Source organism: Toxotes jaculatrix, chromosome 15 (assembly GCF_017976425.1).
Source record: "Toxotes jaculatrix isolate fToxJac2 chromosome 15, fToxJac2.pri, whole genome shotgun sequence".
Taxonomy (NCBI): domain Eukaryota; kingdom Metazoa; phylum Chordata; class Actinopteri; family Toxotidae; genus Toxotes; species Toxotes jaculatrix.
This window is the reverse complement of record NC_054408.1, coordinates 16150332-16169707: the sequence shown is the minus strand read 5'-3', so window position 1 is coordinate 16169707 and position 19376 is coordinate 16150332. Positions and strand designations below refer to the sequence as shown.

At 40.7% G+C, this 19376-nt stretch overlaps 2 protein-coding genes across 12 annotated transcripts; both read right to left on the bottom strand.

Moving 5' to 3' along the window:
• Positions 1 to 2: 2 nt before the first annotated feature.
• LOC121193905 lies at positions 3 to 12146 on the bottom strand. Of its 11 annotated transcripts, none has more exons than XR_005895340.1 (15): positions 12018 to 12146; positions 9962 to 10107; positions 9449 to 9530; positions 9161 to 9296; positions 8988 to 9029; positions 8095 to 8297; positions 7553 to 7689; positions 7059 to 7200; positions 6409 to 6693; positions 5153 to 6307; positions 4110 to 4900; positions 2502 to 3577; positions 1606 to 2386; positions 1260 to 1315; positions 3 to 1150 (listed from the first exon to the last, which is right to left on the bottom strand). XR_005895340.1 is itself a non-coding variant. In XM_041056331.1 (13 exons), exons 1-13 carry the CDS (start codon positions 12141 to 12143, stop codon positions 2382 to 2384), a joined length of 4326 nt encoding a protein of 1441 aa, XP_040912265.1. In that variant the 5' UTR covers positions 12144 to 12146; the 3' UTR covers positions 3 to 2381. The 11 variants fall into 11 exon arrangements, 2 of the variants coding, with proteins under 2 accessions (XP_040912265.1, XP_040912266.1); XR_005895339.1 differs by having other exon boundaries at positions 3 to 1315; positions 1606 to 1680; positions 1928 to 2386; XR_005895342.1 differs by having other exon boundaries at positions 1928 to 2386.
• Positions 12147 to 15924: 3778 nt separating this feature from the next.
• On the bottom strand, positions 15925 to 17557 carry htr1fa (5-hydroxytryptamine (serotonin) receptor 1Fa). Its single transcript, XM_041056337.1, has 2 exons — positions 17499 to 17557; positions 15925 to 17122 (listed from the first exon to the last, which is right to left on the bottom strand). The coding sequence occupies exon 2, from the start codon at positions 17119 to 17121 to the stop codon at positions 15925 to 15927; it is 1197 nt and encodes a 398-aa protein (XP_040912271.1). The 5' UTR covers position 17122; positions 17499 to 17557.
• Positions 17558 to 19376: the final 1819 nt, after the last annotated feature.

Sequence of the window (19376 nt, the reverse complement as noted above, 5' to 3'; positions counted from 1 at the left end):
CTCTTTTACTGTATCATCTCATTGCATGTAACATAAGAACTGCAAAACTGTCTTTGGTTGTTTGTGTGCACGCGTAATTTACAACAAATATTATAAACCAAAAATATAACTATCACCCGTGACAACAGATTTTTAGATTCGTCATTTGTTTATTCAAACAAATTTAATCACCTTTTCTTTAAGAAAAATAGATGAGGAATCATTACCTTTACAAATCCAAACTATTCACATTTGTACATATAAATAAGCAGGTTTAAGTGCACAGTCCCATAAAAACATTATGTTAAAAAGTTATCAAACAGATCTCAAAAGTATATACAAAACAAAGGACCAATGTAAAATATTCTACAGCATGAGATACATGATCGTTGAGTTCAACTGAGTAACGATGAAAAACTTTAAAATTCAAAGCAACCCGGAACTATATTACTGTTTTTAATGTTTATCTTTACCTACAGTCTAACACTGATTCAGTCTTGGCACTAACAAAATGGTGAATAATTCATACGCTGTACAGAGAATTAGTGTGACAGTATGAAGGCAGGTTTACATGGTTTCAGACATTTTGGTCACGGCCTTAAAGAGTCAAGTGATTCATGTTGTCATACCATGACCAGAGGACTAGTTAACAAAGGGAGAACCCAAACCTGCCTAACAACAAAAAAAACCAACAGTCCACACAGTTTGAGCTGTGAAAACCTCCTCTTAAAAGTTTGTGTATGTGACACGGGTTTGGAGGATTTATTCAGAATTGAAATAAATTTGAATAGTTTACTGATGTGGAGAGAGGACACAACCACCACATATCCACTATCACTGTCATGTCTAATGAACCTTTTTTTTTTTTTTTTTTTTTATACATCCTCTATATAGACCAAAGCTTAGAGTGGTGCATGATTCATTTGGAAGACTATACATTCTGAACATACAGGGCAACACACACTGAGCTCAGCTTCCCATAAATTACCATGATTTTTCACTATATTTCATACAGTTGAAAAACACTGGTAATGATTTACTGCATGTAAAATCCACACTCTAAAGGATAGAACAGGATAGTGCTTTTAAACCATAAGCCATTAATGATGCCTTGTCTCCGGCATCATTTCGAACACCCCAGCTGAGGGAGCCAGATGTGGAAGATGTCCCTCTGAGTACAATGGGACAGGAAATCAGGTTGATGGACACGTTTTTTTTTTCTTTGAAATCGTCGCAAAAATAAAAATTAAATAAACTGATTGATCCACAGCTCACTTGACCTGACTTCAGCATATGACCCAAATGGACTTGTACCTTATAGTGTCAACAGGTTTAACTGAAAGATAAAAAGAAATGAACTATTAAAATCCACTGGCATTTCTAGGAAGTGACATTTAATTTTTTGTAGCTGCACCAGGTTCTAAAGGGAGGGATGCAGTTTGCCAAAAGCATGAGGGGGATTTTGTATAGCCCTGACGTCTGACTCAGAGTACGGTGCAAACTATACCCAATAAAGTGTTTGCAGCTCATTTGTTGAGTGACTGACAGCAGTCATGGCAACAAAGAAACAGACCAGGCAGACTGGGAAACTATTTTCATAATTGTGTAATGTGATGGATTACTGACCTCTAAGCATGCATGGATGCTAGAGAAGGCCAAAGGGTTTTATTTATCCATACATCCAGCTCTGCCTCCTTCTACCTATTCAGGAAAAATGAAAATTAATGACTGAATTAAATTTGTCAGTACTTGCTGTGGAATAAGTTTCAGATTCAGTTTGAAACAGTGTGTAGCTGTTTCAGTAACAGTGTTTTAGAAATGCAAAATGAGCAGCATCTTTTCCAAATCAGGTTCACAAACCACAGTGTGTTTGTCATAACACTGACATTATGTGGTCTAAAAAGGGAATACTGGGATTTGTGTGAAGTTATTTTATGGCTGTACGTACTTTGTACTGTATTTGGTGTCTCAGTTCCCAGGCTTTGCTCTTTCACATCTGCTGAGAACAACAACATTTGTCTTCGTAACCAATTTTGTTGAAAAGGTGAATAAATATTGACCTATCCTAGATTACAAGAATTAATAGATTTATAACTGATTTTTTTCCCCTATTGGACAAAGTGCACACTGATGATGTTTGGAAGAAAAACAATGTGTTATAAGCTAGTTTTAGTATTAAGTATTGCTTCAGAAATTTTATCAATTGATAAAATCCTCCAATTAACTATTTTTGGCGCATATCCTGCCTTTGTTTAAAGAAATTGTTATCTGAGAATTAAACACGTGCTGTATCTGAGTATGGAGAAAGGGTTCCAGTGTTCATTTATCCTCAAGACTTGCCCTGAGCCAGGTGACAGGTGAGTATAAAGGTCACTCCGGCTTCAGCTCCTCTTCATGCACTACTAATCTAAAAAAAAAATAAAATAAAATAAAAACAATTATCAAATGGTTCAAAGGGGTTGGGAACATTCATACAATAATGGGTTTATACATTTTATAATCAGTGAATCAAGTATACTTACTTTCATCATCCGAATCAAAGCCAAAGAGTGCAGAGCAGGTGTTAAGGGCTTGGTGTTTCTGTAATTCTTCTAAGCTGCTGAAGGAGGACAGACATTTGTTGCAGCGATGTCTGATCTTCTGTTCAGGGGCCACGACATTAACCTGCTGCTCCTTCTCTGGGACGGGCTCCTTCTTTTTCTTATTGCTCCAGTAAACATTTTTCCTCAGAGCGGTCTCGTCAGTGGACCTCCTCTTGCGCATTGAGAGCAGAGATTCATCCAAGTAGGTGGAGGGTGGCGGCCGGATGAAGGGGGCTTTGACAAAAGTCGCGTAGGAGGGATCTTCGGGTTTGAAGGATTTGTGCTCGGTGATGTGCGGCTCCCCCAGTTTCTGCTGGACTCCCTCAGCCAGAGTAGACAAATCCTCGAGGTCTCGGACATTCAAAGGGTCCCACTCGATCGGCGTCCTTTTTCGACACTTCTTACTTGGAGCGCTTGCATCAGCACCAGTATGTGACGTGGAGTTTGGTCCATCTGACACGTTTCTTGTCTCATCCTCAAATCCATTTATGGTGGCTTTGCTGTTGTCCATGGGCTCATAACTGACTGAATAATTATCTGATTTAGACAGGTCTTCACCACTGTTTGGAACATTTACTTCGCAATCCTGCTCTTCAGTTTTGCTCATTTCCCTGAGATCCTCAAGCTTGGAGGCCTCAACGTGATCAGGAGTGGGACTCTCCCTCTGCCCCTTTTTATTCTGCAGCCATAACTCCTCCACCTTCACCCTCTGCTTCCACGGAGCTTCAGCATTTTGCTTTTTCTGTCTGCTGGGTCCCAACTCCAGCTCCTCTCTCTGAGGAGCTGGGATGTAGTGTCTCCATTCATGGTCATAGAGGCCCTGAAGGGTTGAGAAGAGCTTCTCACAGTCTGTGAAAGGACACTGGGGCCTGAAGGGCTGGTGGGTGTTGACATGGTCCTTCAGTTCCTGCTGTGTCAAGAAACGCTGGTTACACTCTAGATGGTAACAGAAGTGTTGGAGAGGAGTATTGTGGAGCTTCATGTGGTCTTTGTAATGCTGGAAAAACTGTATCTGCCTGTTGGAGGAAAGCACAGTCAGTACAAGATAGTTTGCACTAAAGTTTGCACTATGTAGCAGCAGACTGAATAATAAACAACTTCTTTTGAATGTATTAAAAAAAAAGGTGAAATTTAAAAATGAACAAAATGAAACTAAAACCTGTATTTACAACTGAGAGATGTTGTCATCGTCCATGTTTTACATTATTGGTCCCACATGTATTTTCTCAAAAGGTATGAGTTACTGATTGGTTCATAACTTAATTCATTTTGCGATTTAGGTACTAGATGTAGAATTGGGAATCTGTATTGGTGGCCAGCTATAGTGGAAATTAACGGTTCTGTAATAAAGACATCCCATTTCCCACTTTCTAATTGCAACCAGTTAATGATTTTTTACATAACAGAGCAGATAAACATGTTTTTAAATTGTATAAAATACAGATACAGTTCTTATAATGCCAGTGCAGACACAATCATGAACAGTTAATTATGTGAAAATGGTCACGTTAAGTTAGTCAGTGGTGCCGGATACACTGTGCATGTTACCTGAGGCAGAGGGTACACTTGTGCTTGGCCCAAACAAAAGTCTTCTCCAGCACCTTCTCTTCACTGATATGGCATTTGATAGCATGCCTCGTTAGTGTGGTGCTGATCCTCAAGAACACTCTATCACAGGACTCTGAAGGGCACAGGTGATATGTGATGTCCACACCGTAGCCATTTTCTCCTCCTGGGTTCTCCTTCCCCTCTTCTTCCCCCTCCTTCTCAATCACAGACGGATCTCTTACGATCACCAGGCCATCTTTAATGACGACCTGCTCATCCTTGAAATCTACCTGCTTGAAAATGTTTGCATTTGGGTTCTTGCACTTTTTGTGAAGCACAGATGTCTTTTTGATGAGGGTGCGGAGGTTTCTGATGATTCGATCTTCCCTCTTGAGGCTGGAAACTTTAGTTTTGCCTCCAGGTTTCTGTTCAGGAGTTTCCTCATCAGAAAGGGAAGTCTGATTTTCATCCTGAGGCTGGTTCTGATTTTCCACATTATCTGCTATTCCATTAGCAGCTAGGGTGTCCTCGGTGCATGGCTCCTTATCAGGGGGCTTTTGCTTGCACATTTCATCAATGTGGTCCAGAACGTGCTTTTTGGCAAAAGGAAGCTGTTTAAAGCATTTTCCACAAAGTATACATCTTAGTTTGCTACTCTTAAGGTGTGAGAGAGCGTGCCTCATAACATTCAAGCCTTTATAGTCTTTGCGGCAGAAGTTGCAGTGATACGTCAAGTGGGCATACTGTTGTGTACGGAGTACTCTGTCCTTCCATGTTCTCTTGGCTTTCACCTGGAAAAAGGACAACAAGCCACTGAAATGAGTGCGATGAGTGAACCAGAAAAACTCAGCAGAATATCAATCAAAAAGGTCTGGATGGATAAATATTCTTTTTCTGAAATACTGTACTCACAAGTGTGTATGTGTGAACACACCACTTCCAGTGTTGTATGGTTTATTCAAAACAGAACACGACTAATACCACCGTTTCATAAATCTACATATTCAAATTCCCAGGTGGGTAGTTACAGACAAATAACTGACCTCAGTATTTGAGACTTCTGTTTCCACTGTGGGTTGGGACTCCTGTTCTGCATCACCATTAAGCTCATCTGCTGCTGAGGATTCTTGAGGTTGCAGTTTCTCACTTTCAGGCTTTTTGGATTTAAGGGAGTAACTGTGTAACAGTTCTACTGGACAATCCAGTAACTCTAAGGGTGGTCCATCGAGCTCAGGATCCGCTTCGACAGCAGGAACAGCAGCTTGATGCTCATTAGGAGGACCTTCCCTAAGCTTGGAACCAAGCTGTGTCTCAGATTCCTCTTGGGTTTGCTCACTGAGACTGCTAACGCAGACCAAGTCAGTATGTTTCCTGAGTCCATTTTCCGGCTCAAGCTGTTTGGGTTCACTCTTTTGCCTAAGTTCATTCTCCAGACCAGCCATATCCTGCTCTTTGTCTTCTGTGTCAGTTTTCTCAACAAAACCAGATTCTTCCTCAGTAAGGAGTATTTCATTATCAGGGTAAGATAGTTCGAATCTGAGTAAAGGTTTCCTTCCCCGTTTTTTCCCTTTAACTTTGACCTTCTTCTCTTTAACTATCTGTACCTGCTCTGGTTTTGGGAGACCCTGTAACCATCTTTTCTTCCGACCTTTCCTTTTCAGAATTTGGCTCTTCACACATCTAGACAAATACTCTCTCTTGCGGTTCAGAGGGAGCTTTGCAGAGATAGAACTTTCCATGTTAGCGTGATTGCGTCTCAGTGAATACATGGGCTTATTACCCATTGAGGTGTACTTGAGATTGTATTTGATCTCTGGATCGTCACCAGGGTCTGCCTCATCGTCAGATGCAGAATGTTTTCTCCTTCGCAGTCTCCTCCTCCACTTTCTCCTCTTCAAGACAGCATTATCTGATGGAGAAACACACTTTCCGGCCTCTCCATCTATAATCTGCTCTTCTGGAAGGTCTTGGTTCACAAATGTAGCTTCAGTGCACTGGCACAAATCAAAACCTTGAGTGCATGAGTCATTTAAACAATTATTTGCTAATGGCTGTTCACTGTATTCCTTCTCCTCTTCCTTCATCTCATTTAGAACAGCAGCCTTCATGACCTTGTCACTTATCAGCTCCAAGCAATGAGTCCTGAGGGTCAGGAAGTTCCAAAACTCAGGGTCAAAGCACAGACGCTCCTTCAGCATCTGGAAAACAAAGACGCAAAAATGTTTGGCACAAACCATGATGCTAATACTTCCAATTTATCAAATGAAGCTGAAGATATTCCCTCTTCACCCCCTCCAACCTGCAGAATATGGAAGCGAACACTGGTCCGGACAGGGCTGTTGTGGGGATGCGGCTCCTGGTCAGGATGCATGTAAAGCAGGCAGACGGTTCGGTAAGCCTCCAGGCTGCGTTCCTGGCAGAAGACCAGCAGGGCACATGCTCGACAGATCTCCAAGTCATGAGGCAGCAGGAAGGCGATAGTCTTGCAGACCAGTGACCGGGTTACAGAGTCAGCCTGCATGTCACACAGCTGCAAGGCCCTGGCACAAAGCTCCACACACACCTGGATTCCTTCACCACCCACCTGTTCAAAAAAAAGAAATAAATATTAGAAATAAATATTAGAAATAAACATTAGCTAATTTTGACTACCAAAGTCTACACTGTTTACATTTTATTTGCATAAAAGAAAGAAATACAATGGCTTTGTTTTCCGATGGAAACGGATGACGCCGGAGTCGGGCTGCATGCTTCAAACTGTTAAGTTCTGTTCCAACTATTATCTTCCTCTGGTATGACGTACAGAATAAGACCCTTATCAGATCAAAGTGTTAGCAGCTTGTCAATACAGATGCAAGCTTCAGACAATGCGCTGAGCTTTTTTTTCTTATTGCTTGTCATGAGGAGCATGGTGTGGGAAAAACATGATGCTGGTATGTCATGTCGCACCTCGGTGGTGACCAGCTTGATGAAGGGGAAGATGGCTCTGACATTGGTAGCAGAGGAAGCCAGCTGTAAGCACTCAGCCAAGAAGCCTTGTCTGGAGGGATGGGCCCTAAGATGCAACCTACTCCAGATGAACACCAGGTCCCTGTAGGAAGGAAACGGATGACAAGTCAAATACTTTGTGTATATAAATATATACATACACACACACACATATATATATATATAGAGAGAGAGAGAGATATGTTTTGTTATATTTTCATTAAACAACATATGTTATCATTCCAAAGTCAATAAACAGAGAGGAGTAATAAACCAAATTAAGAAATCAATGTATGTATCCATCCAACTACTCACAGACATAACGCACACATTTGGAGCAAACACTCAGTCAGAATGCTACTGAAAGTTATGGAAAATATGATTCTACTATGGCAACTGAGAAGGTATTCTATTTTTATATTAGCATGATGCACTTGTCTAAAGATAATAATTACCAGATGTAATACATGTCTCCATTGTGTAGATGCTGGGTAAGGAAAGCTTTACACAGTGACAACAGGAGCTCATCTTTTTCAACACTCTCTGTGTTGCAGATTATCTCCACTGCATCACGGCCATCTATCTCTGCCATCTAAGGAAAAATATATGTGGAAGCACACACACACACACACACAAGTGTTAAAAAATACACCAAATTTTAAATCAAAAGAATGTGGTTTATTAAATTCTACTTGTACCACAAAAATTGTTATGGAATGTATTTTTCATAATAATGTGTATTAAGCATTTATTTAACATTTTCACTATATCTGGGTTTGTTTGATTTATATATTTGACTCTATTCATATCATCGTCCAACAATATAGACCACAGAATAATTTTTTTTCCCTTCACTGTGGCCAGTATAATCCTTTCTATTCATCTGCACCTCCGCCCTATCTGAAGGGACAAACACATTCATGTACGCTACCCCCATATTTTTTTTTTCACACTGCTAATCCTTCCTGCTTTGCCTGTGTTGCACATCATCTCTTACCTCTTTGTGGAGATGTTCATGCAGTGAGGCCTTGTAGAGGCAGGTCAGGTAGGCCTGATGAAAGTACAGGTGCTTTCCAGCCTCGTGATTTTCCAGGCAGCTTTTAGCCAGGGCCATAGCTTCCTGCATCCGTTCACAGGCTTGCAGATAACGAACCCGTAGCTCCAAGAATACTGGCAACTCCGAGCTCAAGTACTCCTCAACTACATGGGAGGGAATCACATGTTAATGTACATGACATGGGCTACTTTACACACAAATATGGGTTGAGTAATTTTAAATAGAATGATGCTGATGTTGGTGTCATTAGAATTCTATACTGGCCACTGTGTTCTGTTAATCTCTGATATAAAGGGTTTGATGTTTTGTACAATCTTATGTACAAGACAGCCAAAATGTGACTGGCCAGCGGTTGTCTTATTATCTGAGGAACCAAAAATATTTTTAAAACTTTTAACCATGACAGCCTGGAGAACCTGCAAACAAATTCTGAGGAACGCTGCATCAATGATCTCAGATCTTCTTAAAACTAGGACTGAACAAAACAAAACAGGAAGAAAAACATTACACATGGTATGAGTATGACATAATCCTGAAACTGAGTAAAGGCACAGCCAACCTGAGCCTCCAGTATATCCTACATCACCCTCACCCTTGGGGCTCCAATGCTGAAGTCATGCTTGTGGACTAAATCTGCATTCAGCACAACATTTCAGAGCAAATCAACAGAGCACAGCAGCAGCTGAACTTCTCCATCTAAGAGTGTGGACTGGCAGTCTGACAGTTGTTAGTTGTTGGGGAATGGCTGACAGGAAGGTGAAGCTAGAACACAACCCGTCAGGCAATCAAGGATCAATCTCTCACTGCTGCTCCACAGAGCTGTGTGCTCTCACCACTCCTCTCCAGTCTGTACCGCTCAATTAAGCTGGTTACGTCTGCAGATGACACAAACCCAATGGGTCTTATCAAGACTAAGTCTGGTTACAGAAGTGGAGTGCTCCACTTGAAAATGCAGTGCTCTTGATGTTCATTCTCTATCACCAATTAAATATGGTCAGGAGCTTACCCGCTTTTGATGACAAGTCTGTCTCCTTCATGATTCCTTGCAGCACTGGATTCTCCCATGGGCCTCCTGCTTTGATGATCTGCTTCACATGCTGAAGGTAGCCATTCCTATGCCTCAGGAGCTGAGAGTGACACTCCTGCAGAGTGTGTGTATATATATATATATATAAAACACTGGTATAAGACTGACTGTTGCATAGGTTTCTAATGACAGGCATGGCAGCTAGGACTTATGAAAGTGCATTGTGAGAATAAGTGGAAAAAAGGACAGTGGGTCAGTTTTTGTCACCTGAAAACAATCAAGGATGTCTTTTAAAGGGTCTTCCAAAAATTCTTCTTTGCTGAAAAACAGCATCAGTTCAAAGAAGCTCCTGCAAGATGGTGAAAGAAAAAAAACAGTTTGGCAAAAAAAAAAAACACCTCACAGTTAATGAGACAACAGCCTACTGTTACCCATAAGGCTGTGCGGTGTTTACACCGATTCATTTTGTCAAATTTTCAGTTTTAGTTGACATTTGTTTTGTTTTTTGCACCTATTTATTGTTTTGGACCCATCCTAATGTCTGTTCTAGTTGTACTGTGGTCCACAAGGAACAACATTTTGTTACAAGAGAGAGTTTTTCCTACAGGGGTCACTCGTGCTAAAACAGTTCCACACATGGCTACGAATGGCAGCAACTGGTTCTAACCTGAAGTTGACGTGCCATGCTTTTTGGTGACAGTTATTGAAATGGGAGAGGAAAAACCAATAGCTCTGTTCATCAACAAATAATATTCAGTTTACAAGTGATAAACTACTTACAAGGCCAGACTACTGAGAACATAGTGGACGTGCTGGCAGTCATCAGGGAAGGCAGCAGTGGCTTTGGTGAAACTGCAGAGTGCTGTCCGCAGCACCTTCAGCTGCGGGAGAGGAACTTGACATTGCCCTGTGTACTCCTCAACGAGCTGTACAGGAAGAACATAGGATGCATAGACAAGAACACAAAAACATACACAAGTTAATCTTACATAGTCTTATGACCAAACACTACATATGTTCTTTTACTTAAAAGAAATGGGCTGAACTGCCATCTTCAGGTCTCTCCACAGATGTTCTATGAGGTTTATGTCTGGTTGGTCCTCTCAAGGACTTGTCCCAAAGCCACTCCAGTGTTGTTTTGGCTGTGTGCTCTGGGTCACTGCTGTGCTGAAAGGTGAACCATTGCCCCAAGTCTCAGGTCGCATGCACTGTGGAGCAGGTTTTTGTCCAGAACCTCTCTGTATTTGGCTGCATTCATTCTTCCCTAAATTTTGACCAGTCTCCTTGTCCCTGCTGCTGGGAAGCATGATGCTGCGCCCAGGTGATGAGCAGTGCCTGGTGTTTGCCACACACAGTGTTTGGGGCTCTCCCCAAAGAGAGGGTCTTTTAACTCATGTGCTCAGAGTCCTTTAAATGCTGCCTTTTACTCATAAGGCTGCTGAGCTGGTCGTCCTTCCAGCAGGGTCTCTTTTCTCTGAAGAGGATTTTTGAAGCACAGTTAGAGTGATCCTTTGGTTCTTGGTCACCTCCCTAACCAAGGCCCTTTTTGCCCGGTTACTCAGTTTGGTAAGACAGCCAACTCTAAGACGAGTCCTAGTGGCTACAAGCTTCTTCCATTTTATAGTTATTAATGTGACTGTGCTTCTGGAAACACTCAACATCTTGGCTTGGTGTGTGGTTCATGGCTTATATACAAGTGTGCCTTTCCAAACAATGTCCAATTACTTAAATTTGCCACAGGTGGACTCCAATCAGTTCTAGTTATTTCTCAAGTTTAATTAAGCAAACGGGAAGCACATGGCCACAGTTTGGAGTTCCACATCAAAAGGTCTGAGTACTTTTGTAAATGACAGATTTCAGTTTTCAATTTCATTACTATGTTATTGTTTTTAATAAAAGATATTTAAAAACAAAATTTCACTTTGTCATGGGTTATTGAGAGTAGATTGATGGACAAACATGGCATTTTCTACCATTTATAATTAAATCTACAACACAAAGTGTGTAAAAAGTGAAGGAAAAAAATCTTACAAAGCATCTTTTGAACTTTCACTGTCTCAAACCGTTTTTACTGTGGTGTCATACCTTGTTATGTTTTATGACTCATCATGCTACAACTCTGTTCTGACTAAACATCTTCACAGTAACAGTGCAAAAGGTGGGACTCACTAATGTATTATTGAGAAAAGTCTAGTAAAATAATTTGGCTCAAATATCATTAATACTTGTTTCTTAAAAAACAGGCTAAAATCAAACTGATGTGTGACAGGAACACATATAATGACTTCACTGTCTTGTGGTTTGCAGTAAGTGCACCTTGTACTCTTTAAACTAATGTTACTGTTGATAACACTATGTTACATGATGGCTAAAAAGTTTTCTCTTGGTGGCCATAACTCTTTTTGTATTCAACCTCGCTTACCCAATCTCGCATTTCATGTCAACTAGTAGCATCTGAGAGCAGAACATGCTGTGTTTTACTCACTGTCACATACAGTGCTGCTAAAAACACAGGTCGCTAAAAGCCCTCATACGGTTAATTAGCTTAGCTTAACGGACTTGGTATAAAGCTAAGCATTATGAAATGCCAGGGAGAGATCTCCAAAACAGAGTTATCACATGGAGTTACTTAGCCAGGAACCCAGCGTATACTTTCCTACATTCTGTTAATTATTTCTGTTGCGTTTCTGGTGGGCTGTGCCACAGCCGCAGCTAGCTACACAACTGCATTATTAGAGCTAGTCTGGAGGCTAATCTTAGCCAGCGAAGCTAGTAGCGTTAGCAATAAACAGACACCGACTAGGCAGACCACCCAACAAAATGGAGTCTAACATACCTCACAAAACTCAGAGCAATAGTCCTTGCTTTTCAGAGACGACTCATTGCTGCAGTGTCTGTTACACAGTGTGTCCAGGGCTAATTCCAGCCCGTCTGTCTCCAAATCACTCTCGCTGTCCGCCATACTGGGGGCTGTATCCAGCGCATAGTCAACGTTGCCAGGTTTGTAAGGTGGCATCCTCCCATCTCCCGTGATAAAGCACAACCAACCTGGCAACACTGTAATTACAAATTACGTTAATAAAGTTTTTAAGGTTATGTTCAATGTACAATAAACAAACATCTCCAAAATTTAAATGTCTTTTAAATCTTAAAACATTAAGTCGTTGATTAAAATCAAGCTGTTTGGACGAATGGGCCTATTGACAGAATAAAAAATAAATAATAAAAAATACTTGTAGCCTGTTAGCCCCTGTACAACATCATATTGCTATACGATGTCATTGAGCAAAAACTGTTAAGATCTAGATTATCCACTGTCAATAAAACGATGTATATTATCTATAGCCTACGTTTTTACTTGATGCAGGTTCCCCAAGAAAATCAACTTGTTGAGACTTGAAATTTACATGAGATAATTATTCCATCACAGTTAAAACAACTGCTGTTCATTTTGATTGATTGATTTTTTTTTTTTTAATTTACAATTCCAACTGTTACAGTACTACAAACAGGACATCAAGACTATTGAGCTGGGTTAATTTTTATATAAGATGGCAATTCAAATATCAGAATAAATGGCTCACATTTAAGTTGTCATCACACAGAGCCTTTGTCTGTGAAAGATAACATAAGTATAATCTTAGATATGAAGGAAAGTGTTAACAGTACTATTTACTATCAACCATTTTTGAGTGTTACAGGATCCAATTTAGACAACTCTTAAAAACAAGTGGAATAATCACATGCTTAAATAAAAGGTTACAGCATTTTTAGTAAAATCTGAATACACTGTATAGAAGAATTGAAAGTTTGACTTTCAAAAGCCAAACATGTGAATCCTGCTGTCAGTTAGGATATTAATGGTGACAATAATATCAGAAAAGAGCATGTGCAGAAAATCCCTGCACCTTACAATTGTTAACTGTTAGTGAGTAGGAATTTGGCACAATCTTTACCCCTGAAAACAAGAACATTTCTTTAAGGTTCTGCCCAACTCAGCTAGAGGCTGGAGAAAGAGAGATAGCTTTGCTTCGTCTGTGCCTGATACCTGCACTGATGTTCCCTGGGGAGTGTACATGCTGCTATGCTGCAGCAGTTGTTTGTGTGCTATGGAGACTGACTGGGCAGCAAGACTCAGAGGGTTTGTGAGAGGACCTCACAAGCCTGTGTATACATGAACATGGACACTCTGCTATTGTAGCCTATACTCATTATAGTTCAAACTCTTTGAAAACATTTGAAACTTCAATGTGGGTCATAATAAGGTGGTTCAGAGGTAAAACACTTGCAAACCACTGCTGGGACCGGTTTTATTTCTGGTAGTGGCACCTCTGTGGTAGATATGTGCTTCTCGATGCCATAGTAATGAAGAGCCTTGGGGTGGTGGTGGCATGAACTTCAATTAATTTCCAAAATCTATCAAAAGGCAACTTGCTTGAGATTCTTGAAGAGTTGAAATATTTTCAAGACTCTCAAGCAAGTCCAGTTGCCATTCAATAGATTTTGGAAATACCATGACCTGGATGACTGAGAATCTTCACAGACAACTTCAATTAATACAACTTATACATCCTGACTGTTCCCCACTGACAGGTAAAATAGAAACACCATGGGTTTCAGAGAAAGCATTTTGCTGTCTGAACCTTCTCCACAGCAATCGTGTGTGAAGCTGTAACTGGGAATTCATTGTGTTTCTGGTGAGAATAGACTGGGAAAGTCACATTCTGCTTCCCTCATTTTCAAAATAGACAACAGTATTTGAACATGATCCTTGTAACAATAAGTTTGATAAGCCAGAGGAAAATGAACCTTCTGTTCTCATGAAGACTAACAGCTGGCTTTAATGGGAGGGCTGGGTAAGATGTGGATACATGAGAAAAGAGTCATTATCACAAATCATCTAGAGTTAATTTAGGGATTTAGTTTTTGGTTTAATGTTTCCATAAATCATAGCCTATGAGATAGAAAGGACCTGCACATCAATGCTTTTGTTTTATAAGGGAGGCAAAATTAACAATACCATAATAATAAGAGAGCTACAGTTCTTCACAGCCTGGAAAGTCTGGAGTCTTCCTGCTGGCCACAAGGGGGAGCCATCATATCAGAATATGTAACCACATGTACCAGCAGAATGCCAACAGACTAAAATATGGGGTTGGAGTATATTATATCAGCAGTCATTTACAGATACAGATTAGCAGTGAGATATCATTTCTCTTATTCCTTCCACTACTCTGCCCATACACATAGCAAATATACTGTACTTGTCTCAAACACCAATTCATCACTCAAAAAAAAAAAAAAACAATTATTAAATCAGAGAAGAACAGCGGGAGATCATTCAGCTGTGGACTGTTTATTATTGATTATTGAGACAGAGAGACAAAGAAAGAAACAGTATACAAATACTGGTCATACTGTCAGAGATGTATGTAAATATATGGCACACCGTGTATTATCTCCCTGGCATACAGTACACCCTCTCACTTGACTCATCCACAAAATTTCCATCAACATATCATGTGCCCTCTTGGAGGCAGTAAAGAAATAGTAGTTCTATTCCAAGTACTTGAGTGGGAGTAATGTAATGAGGATCTCTCCAATGGCTCTCACATTCATTAACCCAGTGCTGGCTATTGTGTGGGAGTGACATGGGAGGGGGTCTCTAATGGCTCCAGGACAAACAAATAAATAATACTTAAGAAAAAAAAAACCTCAAAGGAACATAAAGGCTTGTGCAAAAATGTCAATTAAAGTGGCAAAAGTATATAGACCTGTAACCGTAAATCTTAAATCTTAAAATTTCTCCTGAAAGTTAACCTTTCATAGCAAAAATTAGAACAAAAAATATCTTGGTCCCCAAGTAAATTTTACATTTCAATATATGTTATTAGTGATATGATTTGGTCCCAGATCAAAAAAAAAACCTTTCGTCACACTTAAGGCATTCTTAGCTGTTAATCTTAAACATTTAATACATGGCATGTTAGGCTCAGGTTTATGAAAAGCAAGCAATAACTTCCCATTTCTAGACTGTCAAATGAATTAAGTCAGCATCACTTACCATTGTGTGACTAGGAGCTTTAACAATATATAAATTTATTTATTTGTTGGAATGTTTTGGAAGGCTGAATATATTTATATCTCATTCAACAGCTTCTTCTGTTAACAATTACTGTGACAGTCAGTCAGGTAAAAGTCACCCTGCATTATATCATGGCCACAGAAAGTCACAACTTTATATGCTGTGGTATTTTACACATGTTCTGTATTTCAGCTAGCAGCTTGGACTAGATAGAGGGGAGGTCATTAGATGGAACAGAGATAATGGTCAGTTATTTCAAGACCTTTAAATGGGGCTGATCATTAATGCTCAGAACTCAGACCTCAAAAAGGTCAGCAATGGCCCATTTTCTAAAAACCAACATGTCAGTGTCCCTTCACACACGCCAATTAACATCAAGGAGATCTCAGGCTGTTCTATTAATAGCAGGACTTGGATCTCAATGTGGAACTTCACTGTGAAGCTCATTGCTGAGCTGGTGCCATTTAGGCCGCTGAAGTGCCTGGTGGAGTGTCTGGAAATGGGTGTCAACCCTTCCCTCGTTGAGATTATTCTCTCTCAGCACACTAAAGTCAGTATTCAGTACGTAGCCTCTGACCTTCAGTTATTAGTTTACCCACTCTCTGTTATGTGTGTACGTTAGATGGTGTATTGGCATGATCATGTATAATTGTAACCATCAGAGGTAATGACTGCACCTAACAAGTCTCTGGAAAGCTTTTTTGAAGTCTTCGTTAAAAATGGTGTAGATGAGAGGGTTGATCAGCGAATTGAGGTAGCCCAACCACGTCAGAAAGTCAGCCATCTCCATTGAAGTGCTGCACGAGCTGCAGGTGTTGACGATCACCTCCTTGACAAAAAATGGCAACCAACAGATGACAAAGGCCCCTATTATCAACCCCAATGTGGATGCTGCTCTGCGCTCCCGTGAGCCAGAGATCCGGGGTCCTTGGTAAAGCTGGCTCCTACGTGACTCACTACGTGACTCATGTCGGCGTGACTTGCACTTAAAAGCCTTCGACGACACACGTACCCGTTCGCGTGGAGGTTCCTCGGTTGAGGGTTCAGAGAAAGACTTTTCTGGAGGGCTTATGGGTTCTGGACTTCGAGGCCCCCCATCAACATCACCATCTCTAGCAGGGTAGGATGAGGGGATCATGCTCCCATTAGTCATGCATGAGTGACGGCTGGCTCGGCTGGCTTCCCTGCGCATGTAGAGGGTCTGAGCAGCCCGGTAGATTTTGTAGTAGAGGATGAGGATGAGCAGGAGGGGGATGTAAAATGCTCCAAGGGTGGAGTACAGGGTGAAGGCCATGTGATGGTGGATGATGATGCACTGGTCTTCCTGGTCTGCATCCCCGCTGTAGTATCGCCACAGTAGAGGAGGAAGTGAGATAAGGATGGACAAAAGCCACACCACCACCACCATCGCGCCAGCCCTGGCCCCTGTGCGTTTGCGAGAGTATTCCACTGCATCGGTAATGGCCCTGTAACGGTCAATGGCAATTGCAGCAAGGTGCAGGATGGAGCATGTGCAACAGGTGATATCTACACTTAACCAGATGGTACACACCACCTGACCCATGACCCAGCTCTCCTTCTGGATGTATATGATACTGAAGGGCATGACCAGCACAGCCACCAGCAGATCAGTCACTGCTAATGAGCAGATGAGGTAGTTGGCTGGGTGGTGCAACTTGCGGGTCACTGCGATAGCTGTGATCACCAGGCAGTTGAAGAATGTAGTCAGGATAGCCAGTACAGACAGGGTCAGTGTAAGCAGGATCTTACTGGGAGGGAGTTTAGTGGTCTCCAGTGTGTCATAACCACCGCTGCTTGTGGCAAACACCCCTTCAGTGCAATTGGGGAAATCCATTCTGCAAGCAGAATGGAAAGAAATTTGTGCATTAGAGCAGCTTAGAGAAATTGTGTTGTCCGGAATTGTTTTTTAGGAGCAGACAAATCATTTTGATATCATTTTGGTTCAATATGTATGTTGTGACTGCTTGAAAAATTAAAGTTGACTATTTAAAACATTTGCTTGTTCTTTAATCTGTTTTTCTAATCCCTTCTTCTACTTTTCATATATGTAAGGAAGCTTTTCATTCAAAATGTTCTTTTAAAGATAAAGTAGTTTAAAGTCTTTGTTGAAGGTCTTGAAACATTAAATATCTGGTAAAGCTTTGGCAATCTTTATTTCAATGTGCCCACAAAAGCTTGCTGAAAAGTAAAAATCTAACAATCCAGTCCTACCTGTCTAGGCTCTGTGTTGCATCCAGTTGGTTCAGTATGCAGCAGACAGTCTGCTCTGATCTGTCTTGTCTGCCTGTTCTGCCATCACATCATTTCTGTCACTCATCAACACCTGAGAGAGAGAGGGAGGGAGAGGGGGAGGGAACAGGAGAGAGGAATTATGAGAAAAAGAAAGAGAGGAAACAGGAGGGGTGGAAGATTGAACTCAGGAAAAAAAAAGTATTTAAAAGCAACAAAGTAAAGATACAGCCAAGGACGAGTACACTTACACAACAGTAAAAATCACTGCAGATGCAGTTAACGCTTACATGGTCATTTGCATTCACTTAATCCATGTAAACCACAGATCTGTGGATCCGCTTTTAAGCCAATCAGCTGAGTGTTCACCAGTCTTATGCTTAATTCCAAAAACATCCCCTTTTGTATTCTGGAAACATGAATATTGGTTGACCATTAATTTAGCAACAGTCACTATAATTAAATCAAAAATACTCAGGTATGACTGTCATTGCAGTTCTCCTTCACTCTCCGCATTGCTCAGTATCCTGAAGACATGAGTGGGAACTGTTGCTATAGAAACACAAGAAGTACAGTAGTTTTTCTTAATGTGCTGATGGAGCAGAGGCAGCCAAACTCTGACTGTCAGGTCTCCACTGAGACCGTTCGATTCCCTAGCGGTAGGTCCTGGGGTAGGTGGGTGGGTGAAAGGGGTGGTGAGGCTACATGACAACTGAATGAGATAAAAGAATTCGATAAACTTGACCCTCACATATGGATAAGTGCCTGCTAATATAATTTAAACATTTAAAAAAAATGTTTTTATCGTCGGACTACAGCTAACCATTGTTAGTACAAAATCTTGCCCTATTATGAAAGGCTCCAGGTAACATCAGATGCAAAATCTAAGTGAAACTGTTTTTTTTTTTCATCTCCACTAGTGTATTGAATATTTTATATAATATGTAGGTGAAATTTACCTATCTCATAGGCCTCTGTGGAGTAGTGCAGAGGCCTGTGATGAGTATTGTTTCACTGCCTCATTCAAAATGCTGTCATCTCTGCTAAGTGTTTTACTGTATGAAGGAAATCTTATTTCCACTGTTTATAACATATGCTGACACAAAGAAGCTTTGGGATTATTTAAAATCAATTTCTTTAACTCTACAAATTATGCATACTTAAGAGTTTTTGGTTCATACAGGAGATAAAACCCTTGTTTGCTTTTCCCAGCTCTCTGTTGACAGTGCCAGACCTAGTGCTGAAAGCAGCAGTTTTAACCGCTTAGTTTCAAAATTGATTTTCAGGCTCGGAGAAAGAAAATAACTTCCTAAAGTGAAGTTCCCCCAAACACTTTAATAATGCTGACTCTTTGCTGGGAAGAGTCGGTTACAGTTCATTATGTTACACTGGCCAAAAATACATTTCTAACACAAACGGTTTCGGTTAATCCAGAAAATGAACCAGCGAAGAGTATTTGTTTCTTTATACTTGTGATTCCAGTCTTTAAATACAGCAAAATTGCCTTCCTCTGTGTTCTGATGCAATTCTACACTCCCTCCCATTTACCCTTGGATGAATTTGGAAGAAAAATGGTACTTAATATGCAGATTACTTTGCACAGATAGATACATGATAATTACAGCTGCACTTCTGTGGCACTCTGTGTCACTGCACTGATGTATTTTCAGATGTGTATCTGAAAACAGTTATTTTTCCTAGCGTTTTTGCCCAACCATATATTTAGATATGCAGTATGGACATAGTGCGCATTGTATGTTTCAGCAAGTGTGTCTCCCCGCATCCATGTACAGTATGTAAATGCAGTAACTGACAGGATGCGTTAACAGTGTCAGCCTGTCATTATGTGCAACAAAGAAA